The sequence below is a fragment of the Schistocerca americana genome, chromosome 3 (assembly GCF_021461395.2).
Source record: "Schistocerca americana isolate TAMUIC-IGC-003095 chromosome 3, iqSchAmer2.1, whole genome shotgun sequence".
In the NCBI taxonomy this organism is placed as follows: Eukaryota; Metazoa; Arthropoda; class Insecta; order Orthoptera; family Acrididae; genus Schistocerca; species Schistocerca americana.
In genome coordinates, this window is record NC_060121.1 from 267,947,357 (window position 1) to 267,966,699 (window position 19,343).

Consider the following 19,343-nt stretch of genomic DNA (forward strand, 5'->3'; position numbering starts at 1 on the left):
AGCCATCAGCTTATGACCTCTAGCAAGACCATTCTCTTCAGAATAGTTACACAGTCACCTTCATCTTGATCAATCAATGATACCAATAAATTGAGCAGATGGCACTGATGCTTCTTAAGCAATTCAAGGCTGGCCTGGTCCACAGACTGCAAAGAGCACTTATATTTGGTGATGCAAATAAGGCTTCGATATTTTTATCTGGGAGCTAGTCACTGGCAGGGTGCGAAGGTGTATTATCAAAAAGTAGCAGGGTTTTCCAAGCAACATTGTTGTCTGTCCAGTATTTCTCACAGCTGGTACAAATTCATTTTGAAACCTCGTTTAAAGATTTCTGAATTCATCCCCACTTTCTTTTGGCGAGTAACATAAGGGCAATGATTCCTGATTTTTCAGGTTTTTGAAAGCTCTAGGTTTTTATGATTTCTCTATTAATGTAAGCCTAAGTTTTTGGTTGTTGCTCGCATTACTGTGAACCGATATGGTGACTCATTCTTTAATTTTCTTGTATTTAAATGTTCCCACTTCCTTTTTGCAGCAAGTGTTTTTGTAGTGAGCATCCTGTAATTATAATGGAATCACAACTGTATAACTGCTTGCCAGAAATTCCCTCCTCATCAATTAACTTAAAAAATTGTCTAAACAACAGTACAGACTGACAGCAGATAAAGCCTCTCCACTAATGGTAATCTGCCACATGAATTGTTTTCCACCGATCCAACCATTCATCACTGGCAGTGAATTCTGATAATCTATTTGCTGCTGAAATTGCAGAGCCTTTTCCTGCAATATCGGCCCAGTACCAGGTAAATCTTTTCCTCTTAAATGTTCATGCCACAAAAATAAAGCTTTGTCAACTTCATTATCCTCACTTTTCAACATTATCTTTCTTTCTTTTACTCCAGTTCCATTAGCCTGGGAAGCTTACTACTATTGAATTTCTGATCTATCTTTACAGTACTTTTTTATGCCCCTAGCTCCAAAGCAATAGTTTGGGCTGCTACCCCATATCCCAGTCGCAATACGGCATGTAGCCCCCGATCCACAGAAATACAAGTTTTTTCATTTATCAACCATTTCGGACAGTTTACTTTAAAAACAAAAGGTTGCACAAAACAATAATTTAACAATGCACATACTTTGGATGTCTAATATGCAGCTGAGGAAACGAGCACAGGGTTGCCAACAGAGCTGCTTCCATTGCTGTTTGTGAGCACTGAGAGAGGGCTTGTAAGAGTTATTTGATGAAGAGTGTTTTCGGTAATTTATTCAATATTAACAGTACACTGTATACTTTAACTGTGACTCCACATGTGCTAGAAGCGAAAAATACAAATAAAACATTTTGAAAGGCTGCACTCACTCACTAAAGCTTTGGAAAAGTTCAGCAGTACAGTAAATTACTCCTCATTCTATCATGGAGAAGTACTGTGATAATTAGGTCCGATAGTCAACAGCCAGATAGTATAGAACCTATCGTACAAGTAAACTGTGCACCTTATGGTCTATGGTAAAACTGAAAAATCAATCAAAGAGTGACTAATAATACTTACACTTTAATCTTGTCTCTGAGAAATTCAACTACTGTTTCCTTTCTGTTCTGCATCTTAAAAGCAATTTGGGCAGGATAGTATCTATCCTTAAGTACCGTAGACCAACCAGAATACTGAAAAGAAGCATACAATACGCATTTTAAAAAAGTCCACCTGCGTGTGACCAGACTGCTAGTACTACACTCCAATCCAGCATTGTTGTGCCACAAACAGATCAAATCCCAATCTCTCTCAATATTTACACCACACTACACTTGATCTAATACTGCACTGCTGATTTGTGTGTAAATACTTCACCATCTCTTCCCATAACTTCTAGATATAGAAATTTACAAAAAATGGAGGTTTATTCAGTATTACACTTCATCATGACTTAAAATAATTCCTCTCTTAGCAACTCTCTTTATATGCAAGTTAAATCAACTTAACTACAAATGTTAATTCCTGTTAGAAATTTAGAACCTACTAACCTAAGGGTAGGACAGCAATTCTCAAACATGTAATCCAGTTTTCTACTTGTGTATCAAGTGTGGTTCTTGCCAAGACTTCAGACCAGAGTGACAGAAAATGGAATAATTTAACTGCATACCACTCCAATGAATCATGTATTTGCCTTGTTACTTTTCTTTCTGTCCCACTGTTTGCTCGTCTTAGACCCCATTTCCGTTAATATTCTAATGATCTCCTTATGCCAGATCAAAATGTAATGTGTATTGTTAGCATCACTTCTTTAATTTCATGAGAAGTTAAGTCTTTTTGTTACCTTTTTGTCTTCCATCTGTCTTCACATAAGGAAGCCATTTTTCTTGCTTATGTGATTTGGTATAATAAAAGGTGTACAACTTTGCGGTTTGCCAATAGGTGACGACAACGTTAAGTAGCGGTTGAAAGAAACAGATCGCAGATGTCAGGCAGTTAGCTTGGACCTCGGTCAACATAACCTCATTCAAACATTAGTCGATTTGTGTCTATACCATAAAGTTGTCCTTGATTGAAAATGTCAGTTTACGAGCCTAATTCTCGTCATTTGCGGGAGGTATTACTGTTTTGTTTCAATGTGAAGAAAACCGCGGCCGAGTCTCATCAAATGCTCAAGTACGTATGGTAAGGACACTATTAGGGGAAGAATGTGTCTTGAGTGGTTTCAACTCTAAGAAAGGCTATGGGCATGATTAAGAAAGAAGAACTTTGGTCCCATGTGAACCGAAACCAAGAGTCATTTAACTGCATAAACGGAAGGGATTTCTGCATCGCAGTGAGACCAGGGACAAAAAATGGGTCCATTACAATAACTCTAAAGGCAAAAAAATCATGGAGATATCCCGGCTGTGCTTCCAAGTCGACAGCCAAACAGAATATTCAGGGCTCCAATATCATGCTCTGCATTTGGTGGGACCAGCTCAGCGTCGTGTACTATCAGGTGTTAAAATCACGTGAAACAACCACAGGTGCTCATTATTGAACACAATTAACGTGTTTGAGCAGAGCAGTAAAAGACAAACTGCCGCAATACAGCAAGCGGCACGATCAAGTGATTCTGCAGCACGACAACACTCGAGGCCATGTTGCAAAAGAGGTCAAAACGTACTTGGAAACGTTAAAAATGGGAAGTCCTACCCCACCCGCTGTATTCTCCAGACACTGCTCCCTCTGACTATCACCTGTTTAGATCAATGGCGCATGGCCTGTCTAACACTTCCGATCTCATGAAGAAGTCACAAATTGGATCGATTTGTGGATCGCTTCAAAAGATGAACAATTTTTTCGACGCAGGGTTCGTACACTGCCCGAAAGATGGGAGAAAGTAGTGGCCAGCGATGGAAAATGCTTCGAATGACACATATGAAACCAATTTGTTTCATTAAGCCTCAAATGTTGGGGAAAACGGTGGAAGCAAAGTTGTACACCTTCAAAGATTACTTAATTTAAAAATGTTTGTGTTTACTACTAAAGGGATTAATATCCTTTACTAATCATGGATAAAAAAAATCCTTTATAATAAAGCTATCTAATTACACTGAGACGTGACTGGTTTGGTACCATGTCAACTCCGCACCGTATGTGCATTTGTTTTTTCCAAGTCGAACCTTCCAATCTAAAGTTCTTATTACTGTTTCTGTGTGAATGCAAATCATTTGTGGCATTACGCCTCATATTATCAAGGTCCACCATCACCAAGCTTATCCAGTCCCTAATGACAGTTCTGCACCTGACTAAAAGAAATCCAAATCTGGCATGTAATGGCACTACCTTTGGCCAAGTAGGAGTTTTAATGCAAGTTCACATTATAAATTCTGATTAGCCATGTCTTTTAATGTGTCCCTGCTGTGGCCACTGATGTGCCACATCTCCGAACAATTAGCATTCGGGAGGATTAAAGTCCATTTTGTTACACATTCATTCTATTAATAGGATACATTACAATATCTAGTACCTTGCCATTTATGATTATTCATATCTCACTGTGTGCTATTACTGCATGCTGTTATAGCTGACTGAATATTCATTACAGAAATTAAACCTTTGATGTTTATGCTTATCGTCTACCTAAAAAATTAATATACTTCAATTACTTGCTTTCTCGGGATTTTTATTTTAACTTTTCTCTCAGGTTTACATTTTACATTTCTGGTGACTGCATTCTTATCAACTTTAAGCCAAAAGTAGTTTCAGTATGAGCACATTTGTTGTGTAGTCTTGGATTGGTCAGATGAAGTATGCTATGAATAGTGAAGAAATATTTCCTGTAAATCCCACAAAAGTGCCAATTTGGCACACACTACTACTTCATCTCTTGAGTTAGTTTTGGGAAAAAAAGATATCCTGCAACATTCACAAACTTACATTAAATTAAATTTCTCCATTTGACTTAATCTACAAAATAAATATTTATGATATCTACTTACAGTGGATGTATTCCTGTACATTATTTTTCCATCTTGTTCAAATGGAACATATTTCTGCAACAAGGCTTTTCCATCTATCTTCCATATAGGAGGGTCCTTCTGGTTCTGGAAGTCTGCCTTCAACACCACAAAAGCTCCAGACTGCAAAAATCACGAATTTCCTTGTCTAGCAATAAACATCATGTGGGCTTTGTACAAAATATTCAGATTCTGTAAACCTGTGTTGCCTGTTGCTTGCATGATTGAAAACTACTAGAGGTTTAGTTACGGGTGACATTTGTTTTATCAGTATTATGAACTGTACGAAGTCCCAAACTACTGTTTACAATTGAAGATAAGATCTAAGTATATACTTCAAACAAACCATGTACAGACTGCAAAAGTTGCATGCGTCAAATACTGGAAGAATAGTTGCTAAATAAATTTACCAAGGTAAAATAGTTAGGACAAAAATTTACAGCTCCTGATACATGCCGTTGTTTGGGGTCCAGTGTAAGAAAGAATGACAAAATTGTATAAAAGATAACAAATGCACAAGACCACATACAGTAGTAACATATTAATTTAACAGGATAACAATGAAATAACAAAATGTGCCATCAACATTCTACAATACAATTTCACAGCTAAAATTTCTGCTAGCAAATGAGTTTCATTAATGGTGCATAAATAATCAAAACTGTAGGAACATTCAATATATATTCTCTAACCAAGAAAATTTTTGCTATTGGTAAATGGTACATAGTGAAAAATAAGCAATGACTTATTTTTCAGAACAGAGAAAGATACCATACCATTCGGTATTTCCAGTTAACTCTCAGTTAACATATACAGAAAATTTTCACTCAATCACTAGTCATCTGCATATTCTGGGCACAACAAAAGTGGAAGAGTGAATCTAATAATGCAGATTCAAGTATAATGTACAACTGCATAGTGGATGGATGAAAGATACCAAGATGAGACAAGGAAAAATGTTATCATAAGGTTTCTGAAGACTTGAGCTGTTTAGAAGTTTTAAATGAAGTGGTGTCATTTTTATGATACCACTAATGTCACTAGGTCATCTAAACTATGTGCACTACATTGCACTCCTCATTTCAGTTGCCCATCTAACCTGATATTATTGTCGTTATAGTTGTCTAAAAAACAGTGTTATATTTCCACAAGATGCTTATGTAAAATTAAAGAGTAATAATTGCAGCACCTCATGAGCAAAATTAACAATTTTCTGTTTTATTTGCATATTTAAAGAGGAAAATCTAACCATTTGTACACCTTGGTATACACCTTAGTGTTTGACTCTAAAGGTCACAAAATATACATTCATGATACCAGAACAATCACACAGTCTTCATACACAAGATCTCTAAATGTACTAAATAGGGTACCACAAACAGCAGTGCCACTTTTTCCAAAGACTGCTATTTTAAATTCCCTAAGCATGCACAGAATGAGTGCAAACTGACAGACATAAGGAATGTAACTAAAGACAGGACCACCAAACCATTTGCCACAGGCCTGGTTTCTTAAGCAAATATGCTTCACAATAACTTTTTGGCCTCATTTTCTTCCCGACCCTATCATCATAACATGTTTTCATACCACAATATGGAAAGCTAAATAAAAACATAGCACACAAGCTTATGTTTCTCTTTTTATGTTTCTGTTCCAGCACAGCTAATACACTGGAACAAGTGACTGTACTTATGGTAACATGTTCTTTCTCCAGGGAAGAAGGAAAGAGGAAATATTCCTATGCTGGTGAGGAAGAAAACTTTCAGATCTCAAGTTAAAAGTGACCCCCCACCTATGAGGAATGAGGAAAATATGAAAGGAAATGTAGCAGAATGACTGGCTCCATGTCCAACCTCTTTTTTTTTTTTTTTTTTCTCCAGGAAAGGGAAGAGGAAACAAAGAGCGTGTAGCTTTACTTTTATGAGTCGGCTGTATTGGGAGTTTTACTCCTAGAGATAAGTAAACTGTGAAACACTCAAACATTTAGTATATAGGCATATTATATTCAGCTATTGTTTGTCAAACAGCACAATATATTTCCATTAAGAACAGGAAACCAAGCACTTTGACTTGTGAGATTCATGTAACAGCAATACACAGAATGTATGCATTTGCTATGTGTCAGAACAAGCAATACATGCACAACCTACAAATGGAAAAAGCCCTTGGATACATTTATACTGTATAAATATCATCAGCTAGTTTATACTGGTAGACTAACATTTGTTCAGAAAATACAAAACAAACTAATTAAGACATAACTTAACTGCTGGACATTTTCCCAATAAGCCAACCTCTGCATTGTTGATATTACTAAAATATTCTGCATCCTCATAACCAATTGCATCCAGCTTCAAGGAGTGAACCACTTGACACAGCTAGTAACTCAGGAAGAAAAGTACTTCAAATTATAACAACAGATGTTAAGAACACACAACCATATGAAAAGAGCTGATGTCAAAATTGGAAACACGCAGTCACTATCTTCTCAGTCGTAACTCGAAATGAGGAAAGCATTAATGGCATGTATGTTCCTCACACATGACAAGAAACAAAATAACTTTTTACACAGTTAATGCAAAGAAGGCCAAAGTGTACATGCACACTACAGCATTAGAATGTCCAACAAAGCAACCCTTACACCATGTTACAACATTAGCAATATAAGGAAGTGCAATTCTAATGTTTCTAAATTATATAATGCGGTCATGAGGGAAAAAATATATTTCACATATCAGCCACACAAACTCCAAATACTTACAGTGAATTCTTTCTCCACTGGTGTTGGTAATGCATTTTCTGATCCTGTTGTAGAGGAAATATCTGTTTCAGCTCCCTTGTCCTTTGCAAAAGCACATGGTGGTATGGTTGTGGTAGTATTTTTTTTCCCACGACCTCTTCCACCTCGCACAGCGGTGTTTCCTCCACGGCCTTTCTTCTTTTTAGCTTTATCATTTTCTTCGTCACTCTCTGGTTGACTTTCCTCCTCTTCATCTTCCTCCTCATCTCCTCCTTCCTCTTCATCTTCCTCATCTCCTTCTTCTGGTTCTTCCTCTTCCTCCTCCTCGTCTTCGTCTTCACTGGTTCGTGGTTCAGCTAGTCTGGGTTTCTTTGCACTGACTGGTGTACGTCCACGACGTGACGATTGCCTCCGTCCTCCCCTTGCCTAGAAAATAAAGTAACTTTTTATTGCAACAGACTATTTACTGGAACTGATGGCATTATACAAACCATATAAATATTGTGCTGTTGTAAAAAGTTTTTAATAAAGAAAATTAGTTTTAACGAAGACAAATGACACTAACATATAATATGCAGAAGCGCTACTGGTTTGACACTTACGAACAAATACACGAGTAGCAAGACAGCCGTCATGATATCCCAACATTCTGCAGACTAACTTCTGCGCAGTATGTATCCAAAAAAGGAGTCTTGTAACCAACAGGGCTACAAAATTATTACAAAGTTAACTCTTCAGCTCTGTCTTTATATAATTAAATTTTGAAACAGGTAAACAGCAAGCATAAAAAATTACAATACCTAACAAACATCTTGCTTGCTCAATTTGCAGTGGAATATGTGAACCAAACATCTGGCGCATGGAAGTGCTGTTTCAGGTGAGGAACATTCGCAAAGTTCAATGATTATTATTCACAAAATGCTTATCTTGCACACAATACAGAAAGGATGTTGGCGATATGTTATCAAATCGAGCTGGAATCTTCAAATGGAAGAACAGCATATGACAGCCAATAACAATCTGTTAACCAGAAGATGTAAACAGTTTTTATAGATTTTATTTAAAAATGACATCATCACTGCCAACAGACAATCTAAAGTATTGTGAGCTTGATGAATGATGTATACACAAATGGGCAAGAAACAAAGTGTGTTATATTGCTTAAAGCAAATTTATTGAACTCTTGACACATTCCCAAAATATAAAAATAAAATTTAAAAATTGGATTAAAAAATGAAGACGTTGAATCAATGCTGGGCATTATAAGAAATAATAGTAGTTACCTACATTAACCTTGTCAGAAGATACTCTTATTTCACATAAAGGAAGAGGGTGCCCCAGCCTTTGCAGTTTTAAGTTGGTGTGCTGGGAACATTAGCAGTGTGAGAGAAGAAGACAGAATATCTATTTTTGTGAACCATGTAAGGGTATTAGTGCCTGTATGTGTCCTCTCTGCAGGAAGGGAGAGAAATTGCTCATCACCAATGGTGTGCCATAGAAGGAAAGCGAAACTGTGGGACATGGACATGGTAGGAGCTGTCTTTGTGATGGTACTGTTGTTAGACACTTAAAGAGATTTGGGTTTTTATGGAGCGGTTAAAGATGCAGTGATTGACAGCCAAGACGATGGCTGGCTGAGCCAAAGAGACAGATGTTATGGTTATGAAGTAATAAAAACATTGTTTTTGGGTCACTGGGCCAAGATTCTCCCATCTGTGTCAGGGCTTATCTCCTGAACAGTAACTGCATTCTTTTAATTTTTCCATGCAGTTACACCAGCAAGTTTCCACAACGACACACCCATTGCATCAAGGGACAACTAAATGAATATGTTCTGTTGAACTCACCCACAATTACACTTTTAGCCCAAGCTAACTGTATGTGTGAACCACATAGTGCCTATCAAAATCTTCTTGCCATTAATTTCCCATATTTATTGTAACATTTCATATACTTAGGTCTGCTTTTTCAAGCCACAATGATCAAACTCTAAATAAGAGATACCTCAAATTTCTTCTCTGTAACACAAAGACAGGAGCAACATAACCTGCCTTTGTGATACTCAAGGTCTCACTTTCACATAACAATACTGGCTCAATTGCAATAACGCAACGTTTTAGAATTTCTGAAGGGAGTAATATCAACCTGTTCAATACTGAAACAGGTTCTGGATGGAGTAATAATACATTATTTTATCTTTAGTTTTATATTGTGTACCTGGGTGATCAGGTACCTACTGTACACTAAATTCAACTACACATTTTCCATAAGGTATCCTGGGAATGAAATAAGGAATTATGCCTATTCCTCTGTTTCCAGAATATGTCACTTGTGCATACAGTCTTAGTCAATCTCAATTTCTCAACCCGGAGAAAGCTGCTGTTCTTAGCACCTTTGGCAAGCATCATTACTTTCAGACGTGAGTAAGAATCCTATGACGAAAACACCCTGCTACTAACTGCCAGTCTACATTAGTCTGGTCAATGCAAAACCATGTATAGTTGTCAAGTGCCCTTCCAACAACTGGGATACTTCTGAAATTTCCAAGGAAGCACTGAGGGTCACCTGTTTGACATTTCTTCTCTGAAACTTAAATAAACCGTGTCAATAGAACCGATGACACCCATATTGGCAGCACACAGTACAATGCCCACATCTGAATGGACCACCAGCAGGTGGCAGTGAGCTAGTCTATAGACAGGCTTCCTGTATTCCAATGGATGGCCCTACAGACATCACCCGAGGACACTGCCTTCGCTTCCACTCACTGCATTCAAATTTATCAGTCTGTGCATCTTTTTAAAATCTCTGAAGACCTGCAGTGAGACTACTGCAAATCTTGCACAACACTATTAGTAATAAAGTCCATATAATGATAGACGTTTCTGAGACATTGCTGGACTGAATTCTCATTGACTGCCAGTTACATATATATTTTATTATTCTGTACATATTGAAAATAAATGTGTTGATGTTTTATTCATTTACTGAATGTCTGGAGTTTTCATAATTTGCCAAGCTACCTCATACCAACTATGGACCAACAAATCCAAACAGAAAACAATGGTTCCCAAGTTGCTTAAATCAAGGATGGTAACAGATATGAAGTTAAAATATTGGAAAAGTGGTCAAAGATGTCGACATGGCTGCTTTTGAATTGTACACAAGAAAGCAACTGCTACTTCAAGAACTCAAAATAACACTGGAAACAAAAGACTTAATGATAACTGAATACCGAGTCATTCATGTCAAATATCTACTTATCAACTCAGAGTTTGTTGATAATTGGTACACAGCTGCCTGTATGTTTTTAAGTAATTTCAAAAATTCTTATCTCTCAATACTTAATACTTTGACTTTAGAAGACCACAGTGAAGGTTTTCAAAATTTTGCAAATGCTGATGCAAAAGTTTTAATATCTGAGGCGTTGTCTTTCATTGACTAGTGAAGCTATATCCCCGAGAGTTTCTACACTAGTCCAGTTGTTTGGATAATATAAGGTATACAAGTGTTAAAGAGGTTTGAGATAGTGCTCACTGCAGCATAGCCACTTAGTCATCAATAAAATTCACTGGAACAAGAAACATTTACTGTTCATGCAGAATTATTTTCTGGATTCAGTTTCATACTGCTCATAAAAGAGTTGATTTTCTTCTAGTTTGTGTGTGGGACATCTGCGAGGCAAACCTTGGTACTGAAATTTTTTCCATTCTATGTATTCAATTTAGAGTGAGCATCATGTTCCTAAAGTGAAATCACACAAATGTTACTAATGCATCAGCTGCTGCCTAACGCATACGACTTCAGACCCATTTCTGTTTTGATGAAGAAGAATATTTCTTTCAAGCTGCTAAGCACTGAGAATTTTAGTTCTGGGCCTTTCTTCCAGCTACTGAAATAATAACAATAATAATAATAATAATAATAATAATAATAATAAAAACAGTGTATGTAGCCTGTAAAAATTCTACGAGGGCAGTTCAATAAGTAATGCAACACACTTTTTTTTCTGAAACAGGGGTTGTTTTATTCAGCATTGAAATACTCCCCCATCTTTTAGCTACACAACACTATTTTTCAACGTAATCTCCATTCAATGCTACGGCCTTACGCCACCTTGAAATGAGGGCCTGTATGCCTGCACGGTACATTCCACTGGTCGATGTCGGAGCCAACGTCGTACTGCATCAATAACTACTTCATCATCCGTGTAGTGCCTCCCACGGATTGCGTCCTTCATTGGGCCAAACATATGGAAATCTGACGATACGAGATCGGGGCTGTAGGGTGCATGAGGAAGAACAGTCCACTGAAGTTTTGTGAGCTCCTCTCGGGTGCAAAGACTTGTGTGAGGTCTTGCGTTGTCATGAAGAAGGAGAAGTTCGTTCAGATTTTTGTGCCTACGAACACGCTGAAGTCGTTTCTTCAATTTCTGAAGAGTAGCACAATACACTTCAGAGTTGATCATTTGACCATGGGGAAGGACATCGAACAGAATAACCCCTTCAGCGTCCCAGAAGACTGTAACCATGACTTTACCGGCTGAGGGCATGGCTTTAAACTTTTCCTTGGTAGGGGAGTGGGTGTGGCGCCACTCCATTGATTGCCGTTTTGTTTCAGGTTCGAAGTGATGAACCCATGTTTCATCGCCTGTAACAATCTTTGACGAGAAATTGTCACACTCACCCACACGACGAGCAAGCAATTCCGCACAGATGGTTCTCCTTTGCTCTCTATGGTGTTCGGTTAGATAACGAGGAACCCAGCGGGAACAAACCTTTGAATATCCCAACTGGTGAACAATTGTGACAGCACTACCAACAGAGATGTCAAGTTGAGCACTGAGTTGTTTGATGGTGATCTGTCGATCATCTCAAACGAGTGTGTTCGCACGCTCCGCCATTGCAGGAGTCACAGTTGTGCACGGCCGGCCCGCACGCGGGAGATCAGACAGTCTTGCTTGACCTTGCGGCGATGATGACACCCGCTTTGCCCAACGACTCACCGTGCTTTTGTCCACTGCCAGATCACCGTAGACATTCTGCAAGCGCCTATGAATATCTGAGATGCCTTGGTTTTCCGCCAAAAGAAACTCGATCACTGCCCGTTGTTTGCAACGCACATCCGTTACAGACGCCATTTTAACAGCTCCGTACAGCGCTACCACCTGTCGGAAGTCAATGAAACTATACGAGACGAAGTGGGAATGTTTGAAAATATTCCACAAGAAATTTGCGGTTTTTTTCCAACCAAAATTGGCCGAGTAAAAAAAGTGTTGCATTACTTATTGAACTGCCCTCGTATTAAATCCTTGATCTTCAAAAAATATCATAACCTTTTACCTAACATTACAGGTTTAAAGGATCTACACATTTATGTTAGCACTCTTTCGTTCCACAGTAAATTCTTGTAAAATGATGTGAAATACGATAAGGAGAATGTTCAACTCTAGGAATTTTGATGGGGTATATATGCGCACAAGGGGGATTTGGGGGGGGGGGGGGGGGGGGGGGTGGGAGATCCCAGATTTCCTGGCTAAAAACACACTTTCACATATGGAATACACATTTTTTCCACATTAAAATACCCTTGTTTTTCATATTTTTTACATTACATTACTAATTGTTCACAACTGAATTTCCCTTGTGTTTATCTTTATAAAATTAATGATTGTTTCACAAATACATACAAAATTGTTTGGAGAAAAAGGTGAGGTCAATTCATGAAATAGGTGTTCGAGGCTAGTGTAACTGTCACCTGTTGCTAAGAATTGCAGCAAAAATGTCAGCCTCCCTTCTACTGATATGGATCATTGCTAACTTGCATCTTGCTTTGAAATCTTCGATTCAATAGCAGCTAGGAGAAGGTGAAAATCGTCCATTTCGAATAAAGCAACCGATTGTCGGCTCTGTAAATCACAAATCAGGGCAAATCCACCACTTCTTTCATGCCCACGCAATAATTCAGACCCTCACAGTTTTCTGTGTCTATGTCATTTTGCTTTTATGACCAACAGCGTGGTATGCAAAATAAATCAAGCTGTATGTTTCCTTTCTCCATCACGCTGTATTGAACACATGTTAAGCAACTTTTCCACAATGATGTTTTAATCCCAAAAAGTGAAACACATCATATGCTCTCTTCTGTTTGCTAACTATAAACACTTATTCACAGGTACAAGTAAATGATAGTGCATGATCGAACCCTCCGCACACTACTTGCGAAAGCACATTTGGTTGTGTTTGCTTTGGTGTAAAGCAGACTTAAATGTAAACAGTTGTGACGTCACACTCATCAGAAAGAGTGATTTGTTATGTAGTATTTCATAGTCTTTGTCCTAAAGCTTTTCATACATTTTGCTGTCTGCGGACGCTTCTGCCCGCATGCTGTGTTTTGTTGTAAATGCATTTTCTTAGGAACTAAAGTTTTATTTTGGCTTTCTTTTTTTTTTTTTTTTTTTTTTTTGTTGTTGTTGTTGCAATATCATTCTGCAGTAGCATGCTAAAGTAAAATTATATGATTGGGTGGTGTGTGGTTTTCGGACATGTCTGAAAGAACAGACACCACGTAGAATCCGCAGCTGTGAAATGTTAAATGTAAATTGAAGAGGATCACTGCTATTAGCTGCAGTGGAACATAATGCGGAATCAGTGGCAACAAGTGAAAATGTGTACCAAACCAGGATTCAAACCCAGGTACGTTAACCACTGCGCCATTGAGGACACAGCATTATTGCAACTGCATGGACTGTCTCGGTAAGCCTCACGGCCGATCCACATTCTCATCTACTGCCACCTATCTGCAGTTCCTGTACACTGACTCCATGTTCGTTACTCTGAGATACCCATAGGAGATCTGATGTATTTGTGCATCCTCACTGAAGAAGGTAGATCTATTGCCCAGCTTTGCATATCAATTTTACATGACTGCATGGTGTCTGTATGGTGTCAGGAACTGGCAAATAAAAAATGGGACAGGTGCCTGAAGACCTCACTCTTGGAGTGTAAGTAGGACGTGTCGTAGGCCTTACGAAGATCGAATACAACTGTGACAAAATGTTGGCACTGAGAAAAGGCCTGCTGACTTGCAGTTTCCAATTGAAACTGCTGATTGGAGACCTTCCCTCCCAAAAGCCGCACTAGTAAGGAGATAAAGGTTCTCAAGACTTGAGGACCCAACTGAGCCGATAAGCCACCATCCATTCAAATAACTTGCAGGGGACATTGGTCAGACTGATGGGCCGTTAGCTATCAAGGGACAATGGATTCTTGCCGGATTAGGAACAGGAACCACAATAGTGTCTCTCCATTGAAGGGGAAAATGCTTTGGAGCCACATGTGGTTATACACCTGGAGGATCAATTGTAATCGTGGAGAACTAAGGTAGGTGGGTTGGTCGATTTGGGGGAGGGGGCCAAACAGTGAGGTCATCTGATCTAGGATGGCATAAATCAAGAGAGGAACAACATAAACAGCACAGTCTGGTCAATGCAGAAACAAAGAGGGAAGAGAAATGTCAGAGCAGCAGGAAGAGGAAAAACTGAAGAGGGAATGGGTGGAAATGGGGAGAGCAGGGGCACCCCAGAAATGCTATGCGTGGTGGGGCACTAGCACTGCCACCAACCTATCCTGACACCCACACCATACCATACCATTATCATGATACAATGGGAACAATATCAGAGAAAGAAAACAAAGAAAAGGAGCATAACAGACCAGACCAGACAAAATGTAAGGAAAAGGCAAGTAGAACCTGGTTGGCATGGAGGCCTTCATAACCCATGCCTACACTAAATTAGGGACTAATTCCTGAGGAAGATCCAAGGACTTACACCTGAGAGTACAAACCACTTTCAGGGTGGAGGGGAGGGGGCAAAGGAAGAGACGTAACCAAGTGAGGGGTGCCATCTAACACCTGAGACAAAGAATGTGGGAGGGCATATTTAGAGTGAAAGGTCAAAAGACAGATGCAGTCCAGCAAAATATGGATCACCTTGAGTGGACCTCCACAACTACAAAGGGCGGGGAGGCTCATTGCGGAGTAAAAAACTACACGTCAACTTAGTATGGCCTATATGAAGATGGACAGGATGGTAGATTCCTGCAAGGAGAGGCAGAAGTAAGACTGCCACATGGTGAGAGTCTTCTTGATGATGCCATGTTTATTAGACGAGGGTGTAGCCTCCCCTGAGTAAGCCCACAATTGAGCAAAAAGGGATTTGATGTAAACCAGTAAATCCACCCCCAGACGGGTTACAGAGAACAATGGGGGTAGGGGTAGGTGGTCGTCAACCCCCCCCCCCCTCACCCCCACCAGCCGAATTATCAGCAAGTTCATTGCCCGAGATACCTGTGTGGCCAGACACACAAATGAACTCAACCAAACAAGCATCATCATCGTGATCAGCAAGAATGTTTTGGCTGGCAGAGACCTAGGGATGGCGGGAATGATACCAAGTGAGATTCTGAAGGCCACTCATTGAGTCCTTACATAAAAAAGCTCTGGTGAGGCAGGATTGTTTAATAGAACACAGGGCCTGATGGATGGCCATCAATTCTGCAGTAAACACCCCACACGTGGCTGGCAAGAGGTGGCATTCTGTGCCAACAGTCGATATGAAGGTATACCCAACATGATCAGTGGATTTAGAGCCATCGGTATAAAAAACAATGGCATCCTGAAACTCTCTTAAGAGTTTGTTCAGAACGAACAATGAAACACTATTGGAGTGATGGAAGCTTTCGATCACCGGAAAAGATCCATTCCAGTCCATGGCCAAGGAGAAGAGAGGGAAGTCATGGTTGACAGAGGTGAGGTGGAGCCCAACTGGTAAACCCACTGAGAGCAGGAAGTGGATGGGTGAGGGCATAAAGCTGCGAATAGAATAGAATATGAAGTGTGAGCAGGGAAGAATGGATAGTGATCGTACAGGAAACCAGGATCTGGGACCACCGAATCGAAATGGAAGGGATCCCAGCATCAACCACAAGACTATCAACAGCACTAGAGTGAAAGGCACCCTTGGTTAAATGTATACCACAATGGTGAACCGGTTCCAGGAGAAGCAATGTGGAAGGGGCAGCTGATCCAGAAACTTGACAGCCATAGTCCAGATGGAACAGAAACTAAGGCAGAGAAAACTCAAAAGATCCACACCCCAACAGGTGTGAGCAAGGAAGTGAAAGACACTGAGCTTAAACGTACAGCAAACCTCCAGATTACAAATATGGGGCAACCAAGTAAGCTTGTTGTCAAAAAGAAGACCCAAGAAACCGAACTGGGTGACAACAGGTGACAGCGAATGGAGCTCATGAGGTGGATTATTTTGTCAGACAGATCACAAACAACTTCATCAATGCAACCTGATAATGAAGGTGGAAGCATGAACTGGGAGGCATATAAGCATGAGGTATATAAGCACGATGGTAAGCCCAGTGGGGTAAACTGGTCATCGAGAGGCAGGAAGGGAACAAGGGAATCAACAGGAATGGGTTGCTATCACACAGGTCATCGTATGATGACCAGGGTCAAGAAGCAAGAAGGGGAGGGAAAGAGAGCGAAAGACCAACAGCAGAGAGATGGCATATACAACACTAAAATGAGTACACGGACCATATTTAAGAAGGAACAGGTCATTGTCCACAAGAAATTGGTCAATGAGGAGCCCCCCAGACTAGATGAAGTGCTGCCCCACAAAGGCTGATGGGCACTAAAATCCCCAAGGAGAAGGATGAGAGGGAGAGTTGCTGAAGAAGGGCAGTTAGGGCAGCAGATACAGGTGGCCTGTCAGGACAACGATAGAGATTGCGAATTGTGACAGCAGAGTCCAAGCCAATCCAAATGGACCAACACCTATAAATCACTGTACATCCTTAAAGGGCCGACCCGCTTCCGACAAAGCACAAAACCCATAAAGGGATGATGAGTTAGTATCATTAAAATGAGATTTCTTGGGAACGACATAAGCTGCTGAGTAGTATTGCAACTCTGGGAGGTGACATTAGTAGCAATTACAGTTCCATTGAATGATCATGGAGCGGGTATCCAAATGGGCAGAGAATGGGTTGGAGCCGATCACACCACCGGGTCACCATCCATCACCAACAAGGATAGACGACAGACTCAGGTTGCGAGGGAGAAAGTGGCACCTCCGGATGTGCTGGGGAGGGGGAGGGGGGCGGCTTTTCCTGTGACTTCTACTTCTTCTTCTCCTCCTCCTCCTCCTCTTCTTTTGAAGGTTGAGGAGGGCAGGGCACAGAGGGAGAGCAGGCTTCTGCAACATCTGGAGAAAAAGAGAGAACGTGACCTTGGGGCACACAAATTTTGTGTCCCTTGGCCACATTATGGCAGCAGGCCTCCAGCCTGAGAAATGCCGAGGGGAGGGTTCCAGAAGGAAACCCCATCATTGGCAGGTGCTGGAGCAGGGGTGAACTACTTTGGCCAGGGAGGGGGAGCAGAGGGCATGGGAACTGCAGGGGAGGGGGAGGGGGAGAGGAAAGGGGGGGTAGTACTGGGGTAAGGAAGAGGTAGGAGGGAGAAAGGATGTAACAGAGGCTAAGTCGGTCATATTTTTGACGAGCCTCAGAATAAAATAAGATGATCCAGGGGATTTGTTTTCCTGTATCTCTTTTCTCTCTTGTAAACTGGGAAATCTGGTGAGTGCGGAGAGTAATGGTTGTGATGATTACGCACAAGGTGGAGGAACACAGGAGCTCCCCTCATGGAGTGGACGTCCACATTCACCGCACAGAAGCTCCACTGTAAAGTCTGAAGACACGTCCAGTACACAACCACTGAAAACATCGCATGAGTGGCGGGACATACGGCTTCACGGCACACCGATAACAGGTAACCTTGACCTTCTCCAGAGGGTATCATCCTCAAATGCCAGCATAAAGGGGCCAGTATCTGTGTGATTGTCCTTACGACCTTTCGGAACACACCAAACAAACTGAATACCCCATGATTCCAGATTGGCCCGAAATTCCTTGGTTTGAAGTATGAGGTCCCTATGTAAAATAACTACCTGAACCACCGTCAAAGACTGGTGACCAGTAACGGACATCGGGATGTCGCCAAGATGGTCACAAGTATGAAGGGCTGCAGAAATAGTTTTGATCAACAGTGAACCTGACTCCATCTTATTGAGACACCACTTCACCAAACTTGTCCTCAATATTTTCCACAAAAAAATCTTTGTGGCAATGAAAGTGTCCCCATCAGTCCTAATGCACACCAGGTAGTGGGTAAAGTGCATCACCCCAAGCCAGAAAGTCTTGCCCTCCTCCTAGGGTGTAGCCAGAGAAGGGAAGGCAGCCGTATTAAATGATCCCTTACCAACCGAAGAGTTGATCGTAGAAGAACAGTCAGTTTTTTTGGAGTTTCATACACAAAGCATCTGCTCCGATACCACTCACTCTGATCATGAGCTGTGGGAGTCAACCACCCACAGAAAAAGCCCTCTGACATGGCAGCCACTGCCAGTTCTGATGCTCCAAAATGATAAGCAACCACTCCTAGGCATACATGGAGAGGTAACAGCTCAGGTATGAGAAGTGTGATCCCTGTGTTGTCAGGGGGCTCAGCCAGATGGGCATGTAACAGCCCCATCACACAGACAGGCTACACATGCTGCTGATCTAGCAGGGTGGGATGGGGCAGGGGGCAACATGGAGTCAAACTGGAAGGGGGGCGGGGGGGGGGGGGGGGGGAGGACACAGGAAGAGGAACTGTTGGATGGAGTGTGTGGGGACAGTGGGTTAATGGAGATCAAGGCCAGAAGGATTACATGACTGACTGATGTTTACAAGGATAAATTTCATCAGAAAAGGTGGTCATGGAGGGAAGTATCCACGTGGCCCGGGTTGTGTAGCAGGCACCGAAATTGAGTATGTTGTTCTCAATTACACATTATACCACTGGGTGGTCAAATTCATTCTTGGCCACAGTTCTGTGAGGTGCACTCATTCTGACGGACAACTAGTTGGTTGTCATACCAATATAAAAAGCTGCGCATTGACTGCAGCAGATTGCTATATGGCACAGCTTCTTTCACAGGTGGCCCTGCCTCTAATGGGGTAGGATAAGCCTGCGACCGGACTGATGACTTAAGTCCTGGGTGGGTGGATT

The 19,343-nt window shown here is 40.9% G+C and overlaps 1 protein-coding gene across 1 annotated transcript in view; it reads right to left on the reverse strand.

Moving 5' to 3' along the window:
- The window catches only part of LOC124606988 (nucleolin-like), a 35,512-nt gene that overhangs the window by 2,112 nt on the left and 14,057 nt on the right, over nt 1-19,343 (reverse strand). The window contains exons 3-5 of the mRNA XM_047139128.1: nt 7,236-7,640; nt 4,457-4,597; nt 1,551-1,663 (exon numbers count right to left, since the gene is read on the reverse strand). Coding sequence (XP_046995084.1) covers nt 1,551-1,663; nt 4,457-4,597; nt 7,236-7,640 — 659 coding nt within the window. The remainder of the gene's footprint in view (nt 1-1,550; nt 1,664-4,456; nt 4,598-7,235; nt 7,641-19,343) is intronic.